At 47.0% G+C, this 18,078-nt stretch overlaps 1 protein-coding gene across 2 annotated transcripts in view; it reads left to right on the forward strand.

Moving 5' to 3' along the window:
• LOC129856929 (maestro heat-like repeat-containing protein family member 1) overlaps positions 1–11,737 on the forward strand; it is a gene marked incomplete at its 3' end in the record, with an annotated part of 29,058 nt that extends 17,321 nt beyond the window's left edge. For both annotated transcript variants that reach the window (XM_055924709.1, XM_055924710.1), the window contains 14 exon segments: positions 100–222; positions 476–555; positions 871–1,015; positions 4,298–4,393; positions 4,484–4,588; positions 5,180–5,315; positions 5,704–5,816; positions 5,988–6,140; positions 6,220–6,374; positions 7,806–7,971; positions 8,099–8,295; positions 8,692–8,829; positions 8,969–9,083; positions 11,591–11,737. In XM_055924709.1, coding sequence (XP_055780684.1) covers positions 100–222; positions 476–555; positions 871–1,015; positions 4,298–4,393; positions 4,484–4,588; positions 5,180–5,315; positions 5,704–5,816; positions 5,988–6,140; positions 6,220–6,374; positions 7,806–7,971; positions 8,099–8,295; positions 8,692–8,829; positions 8,969–9,083; positions 11,591–11,737 — 1,869 coding nt within the window.
• Positions 11,738–18,078: the final 6,341 nt, after the last annotated feature.

Here is an 18,078-nt window from a genome sequence, read left to right on the forward strand (position 1 = left end):
CTGAGGCTGTGTGTTTGTCTCCGTGTTTGTGTCTGTCTCCCTGTCTCTGTGCATATGTGTGTGTGTGTGTGTGTGTACGCTGTATTCCCCCCCCATCAGGACCTGACCATGAAGCTGAGTCTGATTCAGAGTGTGGGGCTCATAGCCAAGGCCATCAGCACCGTCGTACGTAATCAGGGCTACATGTTCGTCCGCAAGCAGGAACTCATGGGAGTCATGATGGTCAGTGTTTATGTCATGTTTATGTATTCTGTTATGTCGTTGTTAGGACAGTGTTATGTAGCCCTTATGATGGAGGGTTACATTAAATGTTACTGGATTTAGATCACACCAACTGTAAAACATTGTTTATGACTGCCTATGACAGCTGTTATGTCTTAGGCAGCTGTTAGAAAGGCTTTATGATATAAGGGCTGCTACAGTCAAGTGGTTCTGATTGTGTTGACCCATCTCAATATCTTCCTTTTTATTGAAGGATTTTATCAAGGCAGAACCCACGGATGCCATGCGGACTCCGGTTCGCCACCTTGTGATGACCACGTGTGCCAACCTCATGTATCCTTTAATGCCCAGAGGTGTGCTAGTGGGTTGCATATTAGAACAGAGCCCAGAGATGTCAGCCATAGACTGTCAGCCTGTCAGGAGCTTGTCAGTACCAGGTGTTTCATCTTCCTCTCGGGTTGCAAAAATCAGGGAAAATTCTCCAAATTCCCAGGTATTCCAGAAATCCTGGTTGGAAGATTCTAGATATTCCTTCCCTCCTGATTCCAGGAATCTTCCAACCAGGATGTCTGGAAAACCTGGGTAGTTTTTGCAACCCTAGCCTCTACTGAGTGACATCATTGATCCTTGACCCCAGGTTGACCCCAGTAACCTGGAGCCGGCACTGACGGAGAATGAGAACTTTGATATGCTGCGGACGTGTCTGAACGGTGTGTACGGCCTTCCCCCGGTGAACACTCCGGACAAGGACAGGGGAAAAGACGAGGAGGTGCTGGAGCCCCAACAGAGAGAGGTGAGAGATGACGCTGTAGCATCTCAATACCTCGTTGTGATTTTTCCCCGTCATTGGGTTGCTGTAGTCAACAGGTGCACAAACCTGGAGGGGTTGCAAAATGAGAATTACTGTACATGTAGGTACATTAACTATTATTCATACAAATCAACCAATCCATATTGAAAAGTAAGTTTGTTCTCGATTCAATCTAATTGATGTTGATCTAAGTGCAATCAAACCAATGAAAATTGATATTTCAAAGTTAGTGGATTGGCATAGGGTGAGTCACAAACCATGTGACTAAAGCAGGAAGTGATTTATTATGTATCCTGTTATAGAGAAACCGTAGTTATGTTCAACTTTAGGACACACATGAACAACCTCAAGTATACATACACTGTATGCACAGCCCTTCTCTCTGTGTGTAGATATGCAGTCATCTCAGCAAAAACACAAACCTGCACTTTGTTCCTTCACACTCAGTTTGTGAAAGTATGAAACATGTTTTAAGGACCCGTGAACACCCTATCTTAAATTCATTTATCTGATTTAAAGGCCTGAATAAGTCAATGTCTTAAAGAATGTGACGGAGATGACTACACTGTTTTACATTGTGCTTCTGCGTAATTGTTGCTACTTTATCAAAGCGGCAATATTAAATAACAATCGAACTGCACTTTAAAGGTGTGTGTGTGTGTGTGTGTCTCTCTGCCAGAGGAGAGAGAGAAGGTAGCCTATACAATCAGATAGACAACCTGATCTGGGATGAGAAACCAACATTGTCCTTCTTACCTAAGAAATGTTGCTTATGTTGGTGATTAGGCTACACAACGTTCCTGCAGATTGTTTTGGTTGTAAAAACATTTTTGTGCATTAATCTACTTTCATTTCAGGAAGCAGATATCTGCCCTGTCCCTGTTTCGCTGCTGGCTCTCGCTCCTTCTCCCCCCTTTACACACACAGTGAAGGGAGAGATGCAGTCTGACAGTTGAGCAACATTTTAGAAATGTAATTGTGGGAAAGACATAGTAGTTTTAAAACAACCACTGTTAAGAGTAGAGTCTCAGCTTTGTGTATACTGTAAAAAAATAATTTCTGTCAAGCTAGAGGAAATGACACCACTTAACAAACGGATGATGAGCCAGTGGAACGGAGAGGAGCGTACCATTTGGGGTGAATACAATGGAACGTTTTTGTAGGATGTTACATTTACTGTTAGATCAATTGCATTGCTATCCAGCAACAATATCATATTTAGAGTTAGCACTCTAGTTAATGTGTTCTGTGTTCCCACTTCCTCGGGCAGCAGGTAGCCTAGCGGTAGAGCGTTGGGCCTGTAACCGAAAGGTTGCTGGTTTCAATACCCGACTCGACAAGGTGAAAAATCTGAGCAAGGCACCTCAACCTTAATTAGCTCCAGGGGTGCTGCACTACTATGGCTGACCCTTTAAAACAACACATTTCACTGCACCTATCTAGTGTATGTGACAATACATTATATTTATTTGTATCATTATGTAGCATATAGCCTAGGCCACTATACACAAACATGCAGGCAAATAAAAAAAATCTGATTATTTTGGATCCTATTTTGTTATCGCACATCAGAATAACTATCATGCATTCCCTGAACATGTTAGATGAAATGTCTATAATAATGTCTGTCTTTGCACTGGATCAAGTCAGTCTTAGAGCCCTCCCTCTTCGCTACCTTGCTTCAAAGTACAGCCATTTGATCCTGGATTCACTGAATTAGTTATTTTATTAGACTTTTTGGTTGTAGGCTAATGTTCTAGTCTTATCCCATCATTATTATTGGATAATACCTCCAGGAGACCTACTGGGTGTGTAGACTTTTGTTCCAGCCCCAGTCTAACACGTCAGATTCTACAAATCAGCTGCTCAACAGGACCTTGTTAATCTGACTCTGGTGTGTTTGAGCAGTGCTGAATCAAACGCCTGCACACCCAGTGACCTAGTTCTCCAGGGCTGAATCAAACGCCTGCACACCCAGTGACCTAGTTCTCCAGGGCTGAATCAAACGCCTGCACACCCAGTGACCTAGTTCTCCAGGGCTGAATCAAACGCCAGCACACCCAGTGACCTAGTTCTCCAGGACTGAATCAAACGCCTGCACACCCAGTGACGTAGTTCTCCAGTGCTGAATCAAACGCCTGCACACCCAGCGACCTAGTTCTCCAGGGCTGAATCAAACGCCTGCACACCCAGTGACTTAGTTCTCCAGGACTGAATCAAACGCCTGCACACCCAGCGACCTAGTTCTCCAGGGCTGAATCAAACGCCTGCACACCCAGTGACTTAGTTCTCCAGGGCTGAATCAAACGCCTGCACACCCAGTGACTTAGTTCTCCAGGACTGAATCAAACGCCTGCACACCCAGTGACTTAGTTCTCCAGGACTGAATCAAACGCCTGCACACCCAGTGACTTAGTTCTCCAGGGCTGAATCAAACGCCTGCACACCCAGGGACTTAGTTCTCCAGGGCTGAATCAAACGCCTGCACACCCAGTGACTTAGTTCTCCAGGACTGAATCAAACGCCTGCACACCCAGCGACCTAGTTCTCCAGGGCTGAATCAAACGCCTGCACACCCAGTGACTTAGTTCTCCAGGGCTGAATCAAACGCCTGCACACCCAGCGACCTAGTTCTCCAGGGCTGAATCAAACGCCTGCACACCCAGTGACCTAGTTCTCCAGGGCTGAATCAAACGCCTGCACACCCAGTGACTTAGTTCTCCAGGTGGAGAGTTGACCGCATCTTTATACACTTACTGTGCTGTGTTTTTGACTTTAAGGATTTTTTCACAGTGGTATGGGGATGTTATTAAGTATCATTGTAGCAGGTATAGGTATCGAAGCCTGAGTTCTGGACACTTAGCTTGTGATCTAGCTAATGATTAGCCCATTGGGGCAGCCTAAACAAATGCAGATGGGTAACCCCATGCTTCAGCCATCTATAGCCTAGCAGCCCAGGAATCATCAACTAGATTCAGACGCAGGCTAATTAAAATAACAAATAAAATAAAAATATTGAATGGATGGAACATAATGACTAATAATTAGACTACAATTAGACTACAAATTGACCACAAGAAGCCCAAACAGATATGTTTGACTAAAACATAATAATTTCAAACCTTGCTTACATTTGTGTACGATCACGTGTCTCTCTATAATGCGTGGGAATACTTGGGAACAGTCTTAAAATCAACTTCATGGAACCAGCAGATACCCTGAAAGTGGAGGTGGTAACGCTTGTATCTACTGCTTTTCCCACAGGCATTATACAAAGACACCTTCGATGCTCTTCAGGAGTTGTTGAGGAATATTCTGTCAAGAGACCTGAGTCCAGACGGACTCCAGAGTGTATTCAAGGTAAGTTGGTGATGAGTATACGCTTAAATGTTGACTTATTTATACGTTGATCTTTAGCTCAACCTTGACCGTGTCTTTGGTCGTCTGCAGCACATTGAGGAGTGGTTGAGTTCTGGTCAGGGTCATGAGAGGGAGAGGGCGATGAACACCACCGCTCACATCCTACAGTTCTACTTCAACAACCTCCACGTCAAAGTGAGTCAGAAAAACATAGACGTAGACATAAACGTAGACATAAACTAACAGCAAATATAGCTGTGTTTGTGTTTTTCAAAACGTTTGAGATGCCATAATGTTCAGTAGCGTATCTTATGAGCTGACCTTTGTTTGCAGTGGTTCTAAAGGCTCATTTGGTAGGAACATGGGGCTTGTGGTACCAGGACCACGAAATACTAAAGGACATGGAAATAAATCATCCAGAACTCCTGGAGAACAGTAGAAGTTGATAAAAGTGCTTCTTTATTGTTAAAGGGATACTTGGGGATTTTGGCAATGAGGCCCTTTATCTACTTTCCCAGACTCAGATGAACTGGTGAACTGAACTAGAAGTCTATGGGTATCTGCTAGCATCCTTGTAGATACCAATATACTTCGTCATTGTGCTAACGCTAGTTAGCATTGGCTTGTGAAACAAACTGTAATTTCCTTAATACTGGATACAGAGTCATAAAAATGGTATCCACAAGTGGGGGAAGTAGATGCAAGGCGTCATTGCCAAAATCCTGAAGGATCCCTTTAAACGTGGAACCAACCCATAGCCTTAATCTGGGTGGTCTGTCTCTGTAGAACATGGTCACCTTCCACAACCTGGGTTCTCTCCTGGGCCGCCTGGCCCCCCGATGCACCGACCCCAACCCCCTGGTCCGCAGGGCAGCCATCGACTGCATCTACACCCTGCTCTACATCCAGCTACGCTACGAAGGTAACACACACCACTACACACACACACACACACACACACACACACACACACACACACACACACACACACACACTGTCTCTGATTCAATACGCCTCGTCTTGTATAGTTTCCTATTCTCTGGCGACCAGCTTAACTCCCCCAGCGACCAGCTTAACTCCCCCAGCGACCAATACAGCCCATTTGTAGACACCTTTTAATATGGAAACTCTGGTTCCATTCCAAATGGCACCCTATTCCCTATATAAGGCTCTGGTCAAAAGGAGTTCACTATATGGAATGGGCTGCCATTTGGGAAGCACACCTCTGTGTTTGTGTGGCATTCCGCTGGGAGTGAGATTGCAGTGTGTGGAGCTCAGCTGGTCTCATTTTCTCCCTGCCCTGGCGCTAGGCTTCTCTCTGGACTATAAAGACGACTCGGTGGAGAGACTGATCACACTGAGGGAGAGCATGGACAACCCAGACCACTCTGTCCTCTACAAGACCTGCTCCGAGCTGGCCAAGGTAAGGGACTCTGTTACACAATAGGAGAATACAGTCAGCATTACATTCACTAAATTCTGATCAGCTCTTTCTGGATAACCTGGGATTTTGGGGAAAGTTACTGGAATTTTGCAGCCCTACTTTCATAATGTGTCTTTATTTTGTCTGTCTGTTTTCCCCTCGTCTGTGTAGATCATCAGTAAGCGTCTGCCCCAGCAGCAGCTCAACACTCTGATCTTCATGTTGTTTGAGGGGCTGGTGGACTCCCAGTCTAACTGCTCCAGAGCCTCCAGTGTTCTACTCAACACCCTGCTGAAGAACAGAGGAGCTGGACTACAAGACCTGGTACACTCGCACACTCACTGACTCGCACACTCTCTCTCACAAACACATTCACCCCCTCTAAATGAGCTGTGTGTGTCAGGTATCAGAGATGCTGGAGGTGCTTCACAGCCGTCTGCAGATGATCAGTGAGGAGCAGGTGAAGGTGTCTGTGGCCCAGTCCATCCTCATCCTGGCTACACAGCACCTCCAGACTGTCATCAACACACTCATCTCCCACCCCCTGCCCTTCGACAGGTGAGAACCATCTCTCTTCCTCTCCTCCCTCCATCTCCTACCCCCTGCCCTTCGACAGGTGAGAACCATCTCTCTTCCTCTCCTCCCTCCATCTCCCACCCCCTGCCCTTCGACAGGTGAGAACCATCTCTCTTCCTCTCCTCCCTCCATCTCCCACCCCCTGCCCTTCGACAGGTGAGAACCATCTCTCTTCCTCTCCTCCCTCCATCTCCCACCCCCTGCCCTTCGACAGGTGAGAACCATCTCTCTTCCTCTCCTCCCTCCATCTCCCACCCCCTGCCCTTCGACAGGTGAGAACTATCTCTCTCTTCCTCTCCTCCCTCCATCTCCTACCCCCTGCCCTTTGACAGGTGAGAACCATCTCTCTCTTCCTCTCCTCCCTCCATCTCTCACCCCCTGCCCTTCGACAGGTGAGAACTATCTCTCTTCCTCTCCTCCCTCCATCTCCCACCCCCTGCCCTTCGACAGGTGAGAACCATCTCTCTTCCTCTCCTCCCTCCATCTCCCACCCCCTGCCCTTCGACAGGTGAGAACCATCTCTCTTCCTCTCCTCCCTCCATCTCCTACCCCCTGCCCTTCGACAGGTGAGAACCATCTCTCTCTTCCTCTCCTCCCTCCATCTCCCACCCCCTGCCCTTCGACAGGTGAGAACTATCTCTCTCTTCCTCTCCTCCCTCCATCTCCCACCCCCTGCCCTTCGACAGGTGAGAACTATCTCTCTCTTCCTCTCCTCCCTCCATCTCCTACCCCCTGCCCTTCGACAGGTGAGAACCATCTCTCTCTTCCTCTCCTCCCTCCATCTCCTACCCCCTGCCCTTCGACAGGTGAGAACCATCTCTCTTCCTCCCTCCATCTCTCACCCCCTGCCCTTCGACAGGTGAGAACCATCTCTCTCTTCCTCTCCTCCCTCCATCTCCTACCCCCTGCCCTTCGACAGGTGAGAACCATCTCTCTTCCTCTCCTCCCTCCATCTCTCACCCCCTGCCCTTCGACAGGTGAGAACCATCTCTCTTCCTCTCCTCCCTCCATCTCTCACCCCCTGCCCTTCGACAGGTGAGAACCATCTCTCTTCCTCTCCTCCCTCCATCTCTCACCCCCTGCCCTTCGACAACTGAGATCCCCATCTCTCTCCGTCTTCTATCTCCCCTCTGTTCAACAAGAAGATCCCTCTCCGTCTTTGTTTCTCCATTTGGCAAGTGACAGCTCTCTCCTCTTCTCCTTTCCAAAAGTCAACTCCCGTTCTCCCTGCTTCATTTGATATGTTAATTCTCTCGCTCTCACACACACACGTGAAACTCCATGAACTGAGGAATTTGGGGAAAGTTAGACATTTTGCAACCCTGTGTGTAGTAGCAGAGGAAATGGTTTCACTGCCTCCCATTCTTTGTGAGCGCTACCCCTCATGGTCACTTCTCCCTGTGTGATCCCCAGTTGGAGCTGTGAGATGTGGGTTGCCCTGGGGGCAGACAGTAAACTGGCCTCTCAGATCATGGAGATGCTGATGGAGAAGCTCAACGTCATGGTGCCCTACGTGGACAAGAAGGAGTCCATGATGAGAGGAGGTCTCACCAAGGTGGCCACCAGTCACCCTCTAGCTGTGAGTAGCAGGTTGTAGAGTGCTATGATGAGACTGTAGATGTCTGGGTATTGGTGGGTTGCTAGGTTTATTTGTGTCAAATGTACAAGTCTGAGCAATCATTTTCTATGCTGTTCTATTGTGTCAGATGACCTGTGCCCTGAAGGAGATGATGCTGAACGGCCAGAGCCATGAGGCGGTGGTGTCCCTGTTCCCCCAGCTCTTCAGCTCCCTGCTGGTCCGCCTGGGCTCCAGCGTGGGCGTCACACTACCCAAAGACATCAACAGCTTCGGAACAAACAGGAAGAGCCCCACCAAACTGGGCGCCGGCTTCGACGTGTGCGGGTGGGTTAGGAGCCCACATGCGCTAGCTAGCACATACTGTATCATAAGACACACGGGGTGGAGTGCAGGGACACCCCATTAGATTATCTGGAGAGCCAGTGTTAGAAAATAACTAGAGGTTAGGTCCTACAGGGGTCCACATGAACCCCCCCAATATACCTCCCAGAAAATGTGATTACGGAGATCATCCAAACATATAAAACGTAAATATACACTAAGTACTGGTGACATACTATATGAAGTTATCAGTACAGGTAATCAAAAAGAGTAATGACAGTATCTGTTTCACTGATCATAGTTACCATACGATGTGAAAATGAAGTTCCTTCAGGAACAATCTAGTTATTTTAATTGAAGGTTTAACTCCTTTGTCTGTGTGTGTTCCTGGGTCTGCAGGGTAGCGGTGGAGGCACTGCGGATCCTCCTGGCCCGGGCCCAGCTGGACGATGTAGTGAAACCCCTGGACCAGGAGGGGGCCTGGGACAAGATGAAGGACCCCCAGCAGCACATCACCGGGGTCACCCTCCTCGCCAGGTACACCCTGACCCTAACCCTGGCTTCATGTCCACATCCTGGTTCCACCCTAACCTCAGCCCTAACTCATTCTTCATGATATGTACAGTATAGCTACCCTATGTGCTGTACCAGTTAGTGTGAGGTGTGTTGTTTTCAGGGCCATGGCCAGGCACGCAGGCCCTCGTCTCCCGGCCATAGTGGAGTGTCTGTGCCCCTGTCTCAACAACATCTACGAGTGTCAGAGGGTCACTATCACAACCTTCTTCTCTGAGGTGAGCCAAGCCCAGGGCCCACTGTTGTAGGTCTGTAAGGTGAGCCAAGCCCAGGGCCCACTGTTGTAGGTCTGTAAGGTGAGCCAAGCCCAGGGCCCACTGTTGTAGGTCTGTAAGGTGAGCCAAGCCCAGGGCCCACTGTTGTAGGTCTGTAAGGTGAGCCAAGCTCAGGGCCCACTGTTGTAGGTCGGTAAGGTGAGCCAAGCTCAGGGCCCACTGTTGTAGGTCGGTAAGGTGAGCCAAGCTCAGGGCCCACTGTTGTAGGTCTGTAAGGTGAGCCAAGCTCAGGGCCCACTGTTGTAGGTCTGTAAGGTGAGCCAAGCTCAGGGCCCACTGTTGTAGGTCTGTAAGGTGAGCCAAGCTCAGGGCCCACTGTTGTAGGTCTGTAAGGTGAGCCAAGCCCAGGGCCCGCTGTTGTAGGTCTGTAAGAAGGAAGCAATATGGTAGAATGTCCACCACCACACTGATTATTCCTATCCAGAACCTTCACATCTGCAAACATATAAATCCTATGTCACACCAAGCAATTTGGATGCAATGTCTGTTGCAGATGCAAGTGACATCAACTTTGCTGATACACAAAGCAATTCAAATGTAATAGAAATTGCATACAACATCCAACCCTGTCATGCATCACGGTTTCATAAATGTTGTTTTGCCAAACGTTTGGTAATTGTAACATAATCAATATAGACAAAATGCTGGCTGTACAATTTAGCTAGCTAGCCAAAATGTTGCCAATTTGCCAATCATGTTTTGCCAAGCTACTGTAACTAGCTAGCAAACCAAGCTAGCGATGAGCTAAGCTAGCTAGCTAGTGAAGTTCATGTTGGACAGAAAGGTCTGGGGGAGGAGACAGGTTAAAGAAGGATTTTTAAGCCTTGAGACAATTGAGATGGATTGTGTGTGTGTGTGCCATTCAGAGGGTGAATGGACAAGACATTATAGAAGTGCCTTTGAACAGGGTATGGTAGTACAGCAGGTTCCAGGCACACTGGTTTGTGTCAAGAACTGCAACTCTGCTTACTAAGCTAACATTTTGTTGATGTAATTAACCCCTTAGTTTAAGCACTAAACTATCTCCATATAGTTCCATGTATTTTTTAAAAGTGGTGCACGGCTACTTTCAGACTAGTCTTATGAGGGTTGTGGGCGTCCAGGAGCAAAACAACTGACATGTACGTGTTTGTGAGTGTCATATTAGTGTATAGCCCAAACTGTTCAGACACTACAGGCAGAAGTTGGCAGATCGGCTGTGCCGACTTGAGACAAGTCCTGTGATGCTTGTAGGGGGGGTCGTAAGGCAAAACATGGTGTTAGAGGGGCTGCCCACATCCACTCTAGGGGGTTTAGAGGTGTGACAGAGTTAGGATGTCAAACTGGACATAGTGGCTTTACAGTATTATAATACTTAGAAAACCATTTTAATTGCCGTTGTCACCAGGAGTCAAAGTACTTCACATTGCATTTGTTGAGCTTTTGTAGGTCTGCTACATGTATATCTCAATGTATCGGCTTCACACTGTGTTCTCTCTCTGTGTGTAACACTAGTTGCTGAACCACTGTGTTCTCTCTCTGTGTGTAACACTAGTTGCTGAACCACTGTGTTCTCTCTCTGTGGGTAACACTAGTTGCTGAACCACTGTGTTCTCTCTCTGTGGGTAACACTAGTTGCTGAACCACTGTGTTCTCTCTCTGTGTGTAACACTAGTTGCTGAACCACTGTGTTCTCTCTCTGTGTGTAACACTAGTTGCTGAACCACTGTGTTCTCTCTGTGGGTAACACTAGTTGCTGAACCACTGTGTTCTCTCTGTGGGTAACACTAGTTGCTGAACCACTGTGTTCTGTCTCTGTGGGTAACACTAGTTGCTGAACCACTGTGTTCTGTCTCTGTGGGTAACACTAGTTGCTGAACCACTGTGTTCTGTCTCTGTGGGTAACACTAGTTGCTGAACCACTGTGTTCTGTCTCTGTGGGTAACACTAGTTGCTGAACCACTGTGTTCTGTCTCTGTGGGTAACACTAGTTGCTGAACCACTGTGTTCTGTCTCTGTGGGTAACACTAGTTGCTGAACCACTGTGTTCTGTCTCTGTGGGTAACACTAGTTGCTGAACCACTGTGTTCTCTCTCTGTGGGTAACACTAGTTGCTGAACCACTGTGTTCTCTCTCTGTGGGTAACACTAGTTGCTGAACCACTGTGTTCTCTCTCTGTGGGTAACACTAGTTGCTGAACCACTGTGTTCTCTCAATGTGGGTAACACTAGTTGCTGAACCACTGTGTTCTCTCTCTGTGGGTAACACTAGTTGCTGAACCACTGTGTTCTGTCTCTGTGGGTAACACTAGTTGCTGAACCACTGTGTTCTGTCTCTGTGGGTAACACTAGTTGCTGAACCACTGTGTTCTGTCTCTGTGGGTAACACTAGTTGCTGAACCACTGTGTTGTCTCTCTGTGGGTAACACTAGTTGCTGAACCACTGTGTTCTCTCTCTGTGGGTAACACTAGTTGCTGAACCACCACGTGGTGACAGAGCTGATGATGATGGATGTCCTGATGAACAACATGATGGAGCGTATCTCTGACCCCTGCTGTACCGTCCGCATGCTGGCCGTCAGGGGGCTGGGGAACATCGCTGTGGGATCACCTGAGAAGGTATGACTCATTTAATCTTACCTCAATGTGGCAATATTACGCAGGCAATAGTATTAACAGATGTTTCAAGAGATACCAGAGGGATAGGATTAGGATATACTACAGAGCAGGATCAATGAGTTAGCCAGATATCTTTTATAAACAACTCAAAATATATATTTATTTTCTGGTTCATTAAGAAATCTGAACTGTGTTTTTGGTTGTCAATTAGACCATGCCAATTTCAAGTTTATATAAAATAAGTTATTTCAGAATATTTAGGCAAGTTAACTGGTTAATCCTACTTTGTAGTATATCCCTCTGGTCCAACCAAGACCGCAGCAGAGGGGAACAATGTTTCAGACAAATATGGGTCTCTATGTAATCACAACCTATACAACATCTATTTTATAGGTAAATAAATATGCCAAGGAGCTGCTGGCTGCTATGAGCTCTGGGATGGAGGAGAAGGACGACCCTGGGAAACGCATCACTCTAGAGGCCATGTCGGGCCTGTCCAAGGTGCTCCTCTACCTGGACAAGAAGAACGTCCAGCTGCTGGTCGTCTACATCTTCATGAAGATCAAACCCTTCCTGGAGAGTGTGAGTAGAGCAGAGACACACGTCTCTGTTGTCATGGTTACCACCCTGCTGCAGCCCACTGTCATGGTTACCACCCTGCTGCAGCCCACTGTCATGGTTACCACCCTGCTGCAGCCCACTGTCATGGTTAACACCCTGCTGCAGCCCACTGTTGGTAGAGTTACCACCCTGCTGCAGCCCACTGTTGGTAGAGTTACCACCCTGCTGCAGCCCACTGTTGGTAGAGTTACCACCCTGCTGCAGCCCACTGTTGGTAGAGTTACCACCCTGCTGCAGCCCACTGTTGGTAGAGTTACCACCCTGCTGCAGCCCACTGTTGGTAGAGTTACCACCCTGCTGCAGCCCACTGTTGGTAGAGTTACCACCCTGCTGCAGCCCACTGTTGGTAGAGTTACCACCCTGCTGCAGCCCACTGTTGGTAGAGTTACCACCCTGCTGCAGCCCACTGTTGGTAGAGTTACCACCCTGCTGCAGCCCACTGTTGGTAGAGTTACCACCCTGCTGCAGCCCACTGTTGGTAGAGTTACCACCCTGCTGCAGCCCACTGTTGGTAGAGTTACCACCCTGCTGCAGCCCACTGTTGGTAGAGTTACCACCCTGCTGCAGCCCACTGTTGGTAGAGTTACCACCCTGCTGCAGCCCACTGTTGGTAGAGTTACCACCCTGCTGCAGCCCACTGTTGGTAGAGTTACCACCCTGCTGCAGCCCACTGTTGGTAGAGTTACCACCCTGCTGCAGCCCACTGTTGGTAGAGTTACCACCCTGCTGCAGCCCACTGTTGGTTACCACCCTGCTGCAGCCCACTGTTGGTTACCACCCTGCTGCAGCCCACTGTTGGTTACCACCCTGCTGCAGCCCACTGTTGGTTACCACCCTGCTGCAGCCCACTGTTGGTTACCACCCTGCTGCAGCCCACTGTTGGTTACCACCCTGCTGCAGCCCACTGTTGGTTACCACCCTGCTGCAGCCCACTGTTGGTTACCACCCTGCTGCAGCCCACTGTTGGTTACCACCCTGCTGCAGCCCACTGTTGGTTACCACCCTGCTGCAGCCCACTGTTGGTTACCACCCTGCTGCAGCCCACTGTTGGTTACCACCCTGCTGCAGCCCACTGTTGGTTACCACCCTGCTGCAGCCCACTGTTGGTTACCACCCTGCTGCAGCCCACTGTTGGTTACCACCCTGCTGCAGCCCACTGTTGGTTACCACCCTGCTGCAGCCCACTGTTGGTTACCACCCTGCTGCAGCCCACTGTTGGTTACCACCCTGCTGCAGCCCACTGTTGGTTACCACCCTGCTGCAGCCCACTGATGGCTTGCCTCTGAAGCTAAGCAGGGTTGGTCCTGGTTGGTCCCTAGATGCTGCTGGAGGTGCTGTTGTAGGGCCAGTAGGAGGCCCCCTTTCCTCTTGTCAATTTAAAAAAAAATCCCAATTCCCCAGGGCAGTGATTGGGGTCATTGCCCTGTGCAGGGTGCCGTCTTTTGGATGGGACGTTAAACACTTATTGTTAGAGTAGGGGTGTTAACCCTGGTGTCCTGGCTAAATTCCCAATCTGGCCCTCATACCATCACGGTCACCTAATCATCTCCAGTTTCTGATTGGCTCTTTCCTCCCCCTTTCCCCTGTAACTATTCCCCAGGTTGTTGAGGTAAATGGGAATGTGTTTTCAGTCAACTTAACTGGTAGAATAAGGGTTCAATCAAAAGAAATAAAGAGTTGAATCCTGGTCTCTGTACATTGATTCCATGTACTGTAGCTTTTGTCTATTGACTTTATTACTTTGGGGCGGCGGGTAGCCTAGTGGTTAGAGGCGGGTAGCCTAGTGGTTAGAGGCGGGTAGCCTAGTGGTTAGAGGCGGGTAGCCTAGTGGTTAGAGGCGGGTAGCCTAGTGGTTAGAGGCGGGTAGCCTAGTGGTTAGAGGCGGGTAGCCTAGTGGTTAGAGGCGGGTAGCCTAGTGGTTAGAGGCGGGTAACCGAAAGGTCGCTAGATCAAATCCCCTCGCTGACAAGGTAAAAATCTGTCGTTCTGCCCCTGAGAAAGGCAGTTAACCCACTGTTCCTAGGCCATCATTGTAAATAAGAATGTGTTAACTGACTTGCCTAGTTAAATAAATAAAAAATAAAGTTACTGAAACTTTGCAAGGTTGCCCTCACAAAATAGGTTTCTTACCACAAGGGCCTTTTTGTAGTTAATAACATAAGACATACACCTCAATGTAACATCTCAGGTTAAACTGTAACCACATACACCTCAATGTAACACCTCAGGTTAAATTGTATGTGGTTACAGTTTAACCTGAGATGTTACATTGAGGTGTATGTGGTTACAGTTTAACCTGAGGTGTTACATTGAGGTGTATGTGGTTACAGTTTAACCTGAGGTGTTACATTGAGGTATATGTGGTTACAGTTTAACCTGAGGTATATGTGGTTACAGTTTAACCTGAGGTGTATGTGGTTACAGTTTAACCTGAGGTGTATGTGGTTACAGTTTAACCTGAGGTGTATGTGGTTACAGTTTAACCTGAGGTGTATGTGGTTACAGTTTAACCTGAGGTGTATGTGGTTACAGTTTAACCTGAGGTGTATGTGGTTACAGTTTAACCTGAGGTGTATGTGGTTACAGTTTAACCTGAGGTGTATGTGGTTACAGTTTAACCTGAGGTGTATGTGGTTACAGTTTAACCTGAGGTGTATGTGGTTACAGTTTAACCTGAGGTGTATGTGGTTACGGTTTAACCTGAGGTGTATGTGGTTACGGTTTAACCTGAGGTGTATGTGGTTACGGTTTAACCTGAGGTGTATGTGGTTACGGTTTAACCTGAGGTGTATGTGGTTACGGTTTAACCTGAGGTGTATGTGGTTACGGTTTAACCTGAGGTGTATGTGGTTACGGTTTAACCTGAGGTGTATGTGGTTACAGTTTAACCTGAGGTGTTACATTGAGGTATATGTGGTTGGGTCTGAGTTTATTTGAACTATTCCTGATATCAGTCCAACGTCTGGCACCGTAAAATATGCTTTTCTCTCTTGGTAACCCCCCTTCCTGATAGATTGAGGAGAAATTACACCAATCCCTTACACGGAAATCAAACCGGCTGCGTGCGTCCGCCATCGTGCGCACATTTATTTTGTCCCCCCACACCAAACGCGATCACGACACGCAGGTTAAAATATCAAAACAAACTCTGAACCAGTGACATTAATTTGGACAGGTCGAAAAGCATTAAACATGTATGGCAATTTAGCTTGTACTTGCTAGCTAATTTGTCCTATTTAGCTAGCTTGCTGTTGCTAGCTAATTTGTCCTGGGATATAAACATTAGGTTGTTATTTTACCTGAAATGCACAAGGTCCTCTACTCCAATTTATCCACACACAAAAAGTCAACCGACTCGTTTCTAGTCATCTCTCCTCCTTCCAGGCTTTTTCATTGTTTAACTTTATATGGTGATTTGCATATAAACTTTCATAGTATTACCACGACAACCGGAAACAGTTCGTCTTTCAATTACCCACGTGGGTATAACCAATGAGGAGATGGTTCCTGCTTCTATAAGCAGCTTCTATAAACCAATGAGCTGGGAGAGGCAGGACTGCATCAAATAGGAATGACTTGCATTTTATCCCTTGGCAACGCAGACGCTCGCAAGCAGTGTGGGTGCAATAATTGAATAACAGATTCCTAAATGTATTTTGCAGCGCACGCGACACGAGCGGTGTAGTCAGGGTATTAGAGACTAGTGGCCTCTGAGGAGGATGCTTGTGATGGGGCTACAACGTATGAAACAGATTTGTAAGGCTTATTAGGTTTCTCTTCTCAGAGAGAAGGCCAGATATTATATGTTTGTGGTATTGTGTGTTTTCAGCTCCTAGTTTCTCAGGGCCAGATTACTGTCATGTAGAAGAAAAGGACAACCTTGTTTTAATGAATGGATGTTAGACTGTGAGTCGCTCTGGATAAGAAGGGTTTGATCTGCTAAATGACCAAATGTATTACATGATGAAGGTTAAAGGTTCTGTTATGTAGGTCTACTGGTGTGTGTTACCGTTATGATGGGTTTAGGTTGGATCCTCTAAAGCAGGGGTGTCAAAGTCAAATGGACGGAGGGCCAAATAAAAAATTTAGCTACAAGCCGAGGGCTGGACTGTTCGAATGTTCATTGAAAAAATTTTAAATGACGCATATAGTCTAGTGAACCTAATTGAACCTACTGAAAACCTAACAAATATATTCCAATATGATCAGATAAATAAAGCAATATTTTCTTATGGCTCTGTCAGTAATCTTTAATTTTCAACAGACACAAAAGACAAATTTCCTTTATATAAAAATCCCCATAACATGAACATTAAATGAAAGAAACCGGTATTCAAGGCACCATCAGTAGCCTATATTTTCTATTTTAGCAAAAGTGGGCTAAATTTACTTCAAAGAAAAAAACAATAATAGCAATTTTCTATCATCCACTCAACTGAAATATTTTTAAAATATAATTGGATTGAAATACAATAAAATAAAGTGCAAAAATCTATTAATCAAAAACAACACTTTGTTTAAGGAGAAGTAACATGCAGTGAAAACAAATATTAAACTTTAACTTTTAAACTTGAACTGAGTAAAAACTCTAAATATGTGATTGCACAGTAATGTTCACTTGTTTGAGGTTGAGAGTGATACTTGGTGGTGTCCCATCTTTTCCACAAGTTCATCAATGTTCGGGGTAAGGCTCTGAGCTGAGGAAATCCTCAGAATTGAGTGGAGGTGTTCAGCAGTAAGTCGACTTCTGTGTGATGTTTTGTTCAGGTTCATCAAAGAAAACAGTTGTTCACACAGGTATGTGCTGCCAAACATAGACAACGTTTGAGCAGCCTGGATGCGCAGCTGGGGCATTGTGTCGGGGAGGAAACGGGCGAACTCCGCAGCACCCACTGCCGCATATTTTGCCCTCAGTGCATCATTGCATTGGAGGTCAATCAACTCCATTTGGAGGTTTGGTGGTGAGCTTTCCACGTCAACAGCAAATGGGTTACCGAGCAGTTCCAACCTGCTTTTTTGTGCTTCAAAGTCAGCAAATCGGCGTCGAAAGTCAGCGGCAAGCATACCTATTTTATCAGCCAACTGTGCGCTCGGGAACGCACTGGTAGAGAGCTTCTCTTTCATGGTCTGGCAGCTGGGAAAGTGGCTCAAATTTTCTTTCCGCATCTGCGTCTCCCACAGAGTCAGTTTGGTTTTAAATGCCTTCACTGTACTGTACATATCAGAGATGACATGATCCCGACCCTGCAGCTGCAAGTTCATTGCATTCAGATGACTCGTAATGTCACACAGAAAAGCCATTTCACACAGAAACATTTCGTCTCGGAGTTGTGTTGTGTCTTTCCCTTTGCTGTCCAAGAACAGACAAATCTCCTCACGAAGCTCGAAACATCTTTGAAGCACCTTTCCCTGGCTTAGCCATCGCACCTCTGTGTGATAAGGCAAATCACCATGCTCCGTTTCTAACTCCGTCAGAAATGCCTTGAACTGGCGGTGATTCAAACCTTTGGCTCTGATAAAGTTAACTGTGCGCGTGATGATGCTCATTACATGCTCCATTTTCAAGGCTTTACCGCACAACGCTTCCTGGTGTATGATACAATGATAAGCTGTCAGCTCACCTGTCGCGTTTTCCTCTTGCATCTTTTCCCGTATCTTCGCCACCAGTCCGCTCCTGTGTCCACACATCGCAGGTGCTCCGTCGGTTGTCAAACCCACGA

The sequence above is a fragment of the Salvelinus fontinalis genome, chromosome 6 (assembly GCF_029448725.1).
Source record: "Salvelinus fontinalis isolate EN_2023a chromosome 6, ASM2944872v1, whole genome shotgun sequence".
In the NCBI taxonomy this organism is placed as follows: domain Eukaryota; kingdom Metazoa; phylum Chordata; class Actinopteri; order Salmoniformes; family Salmonidae; genus Salvelinus; species Salvelinus fontinalis.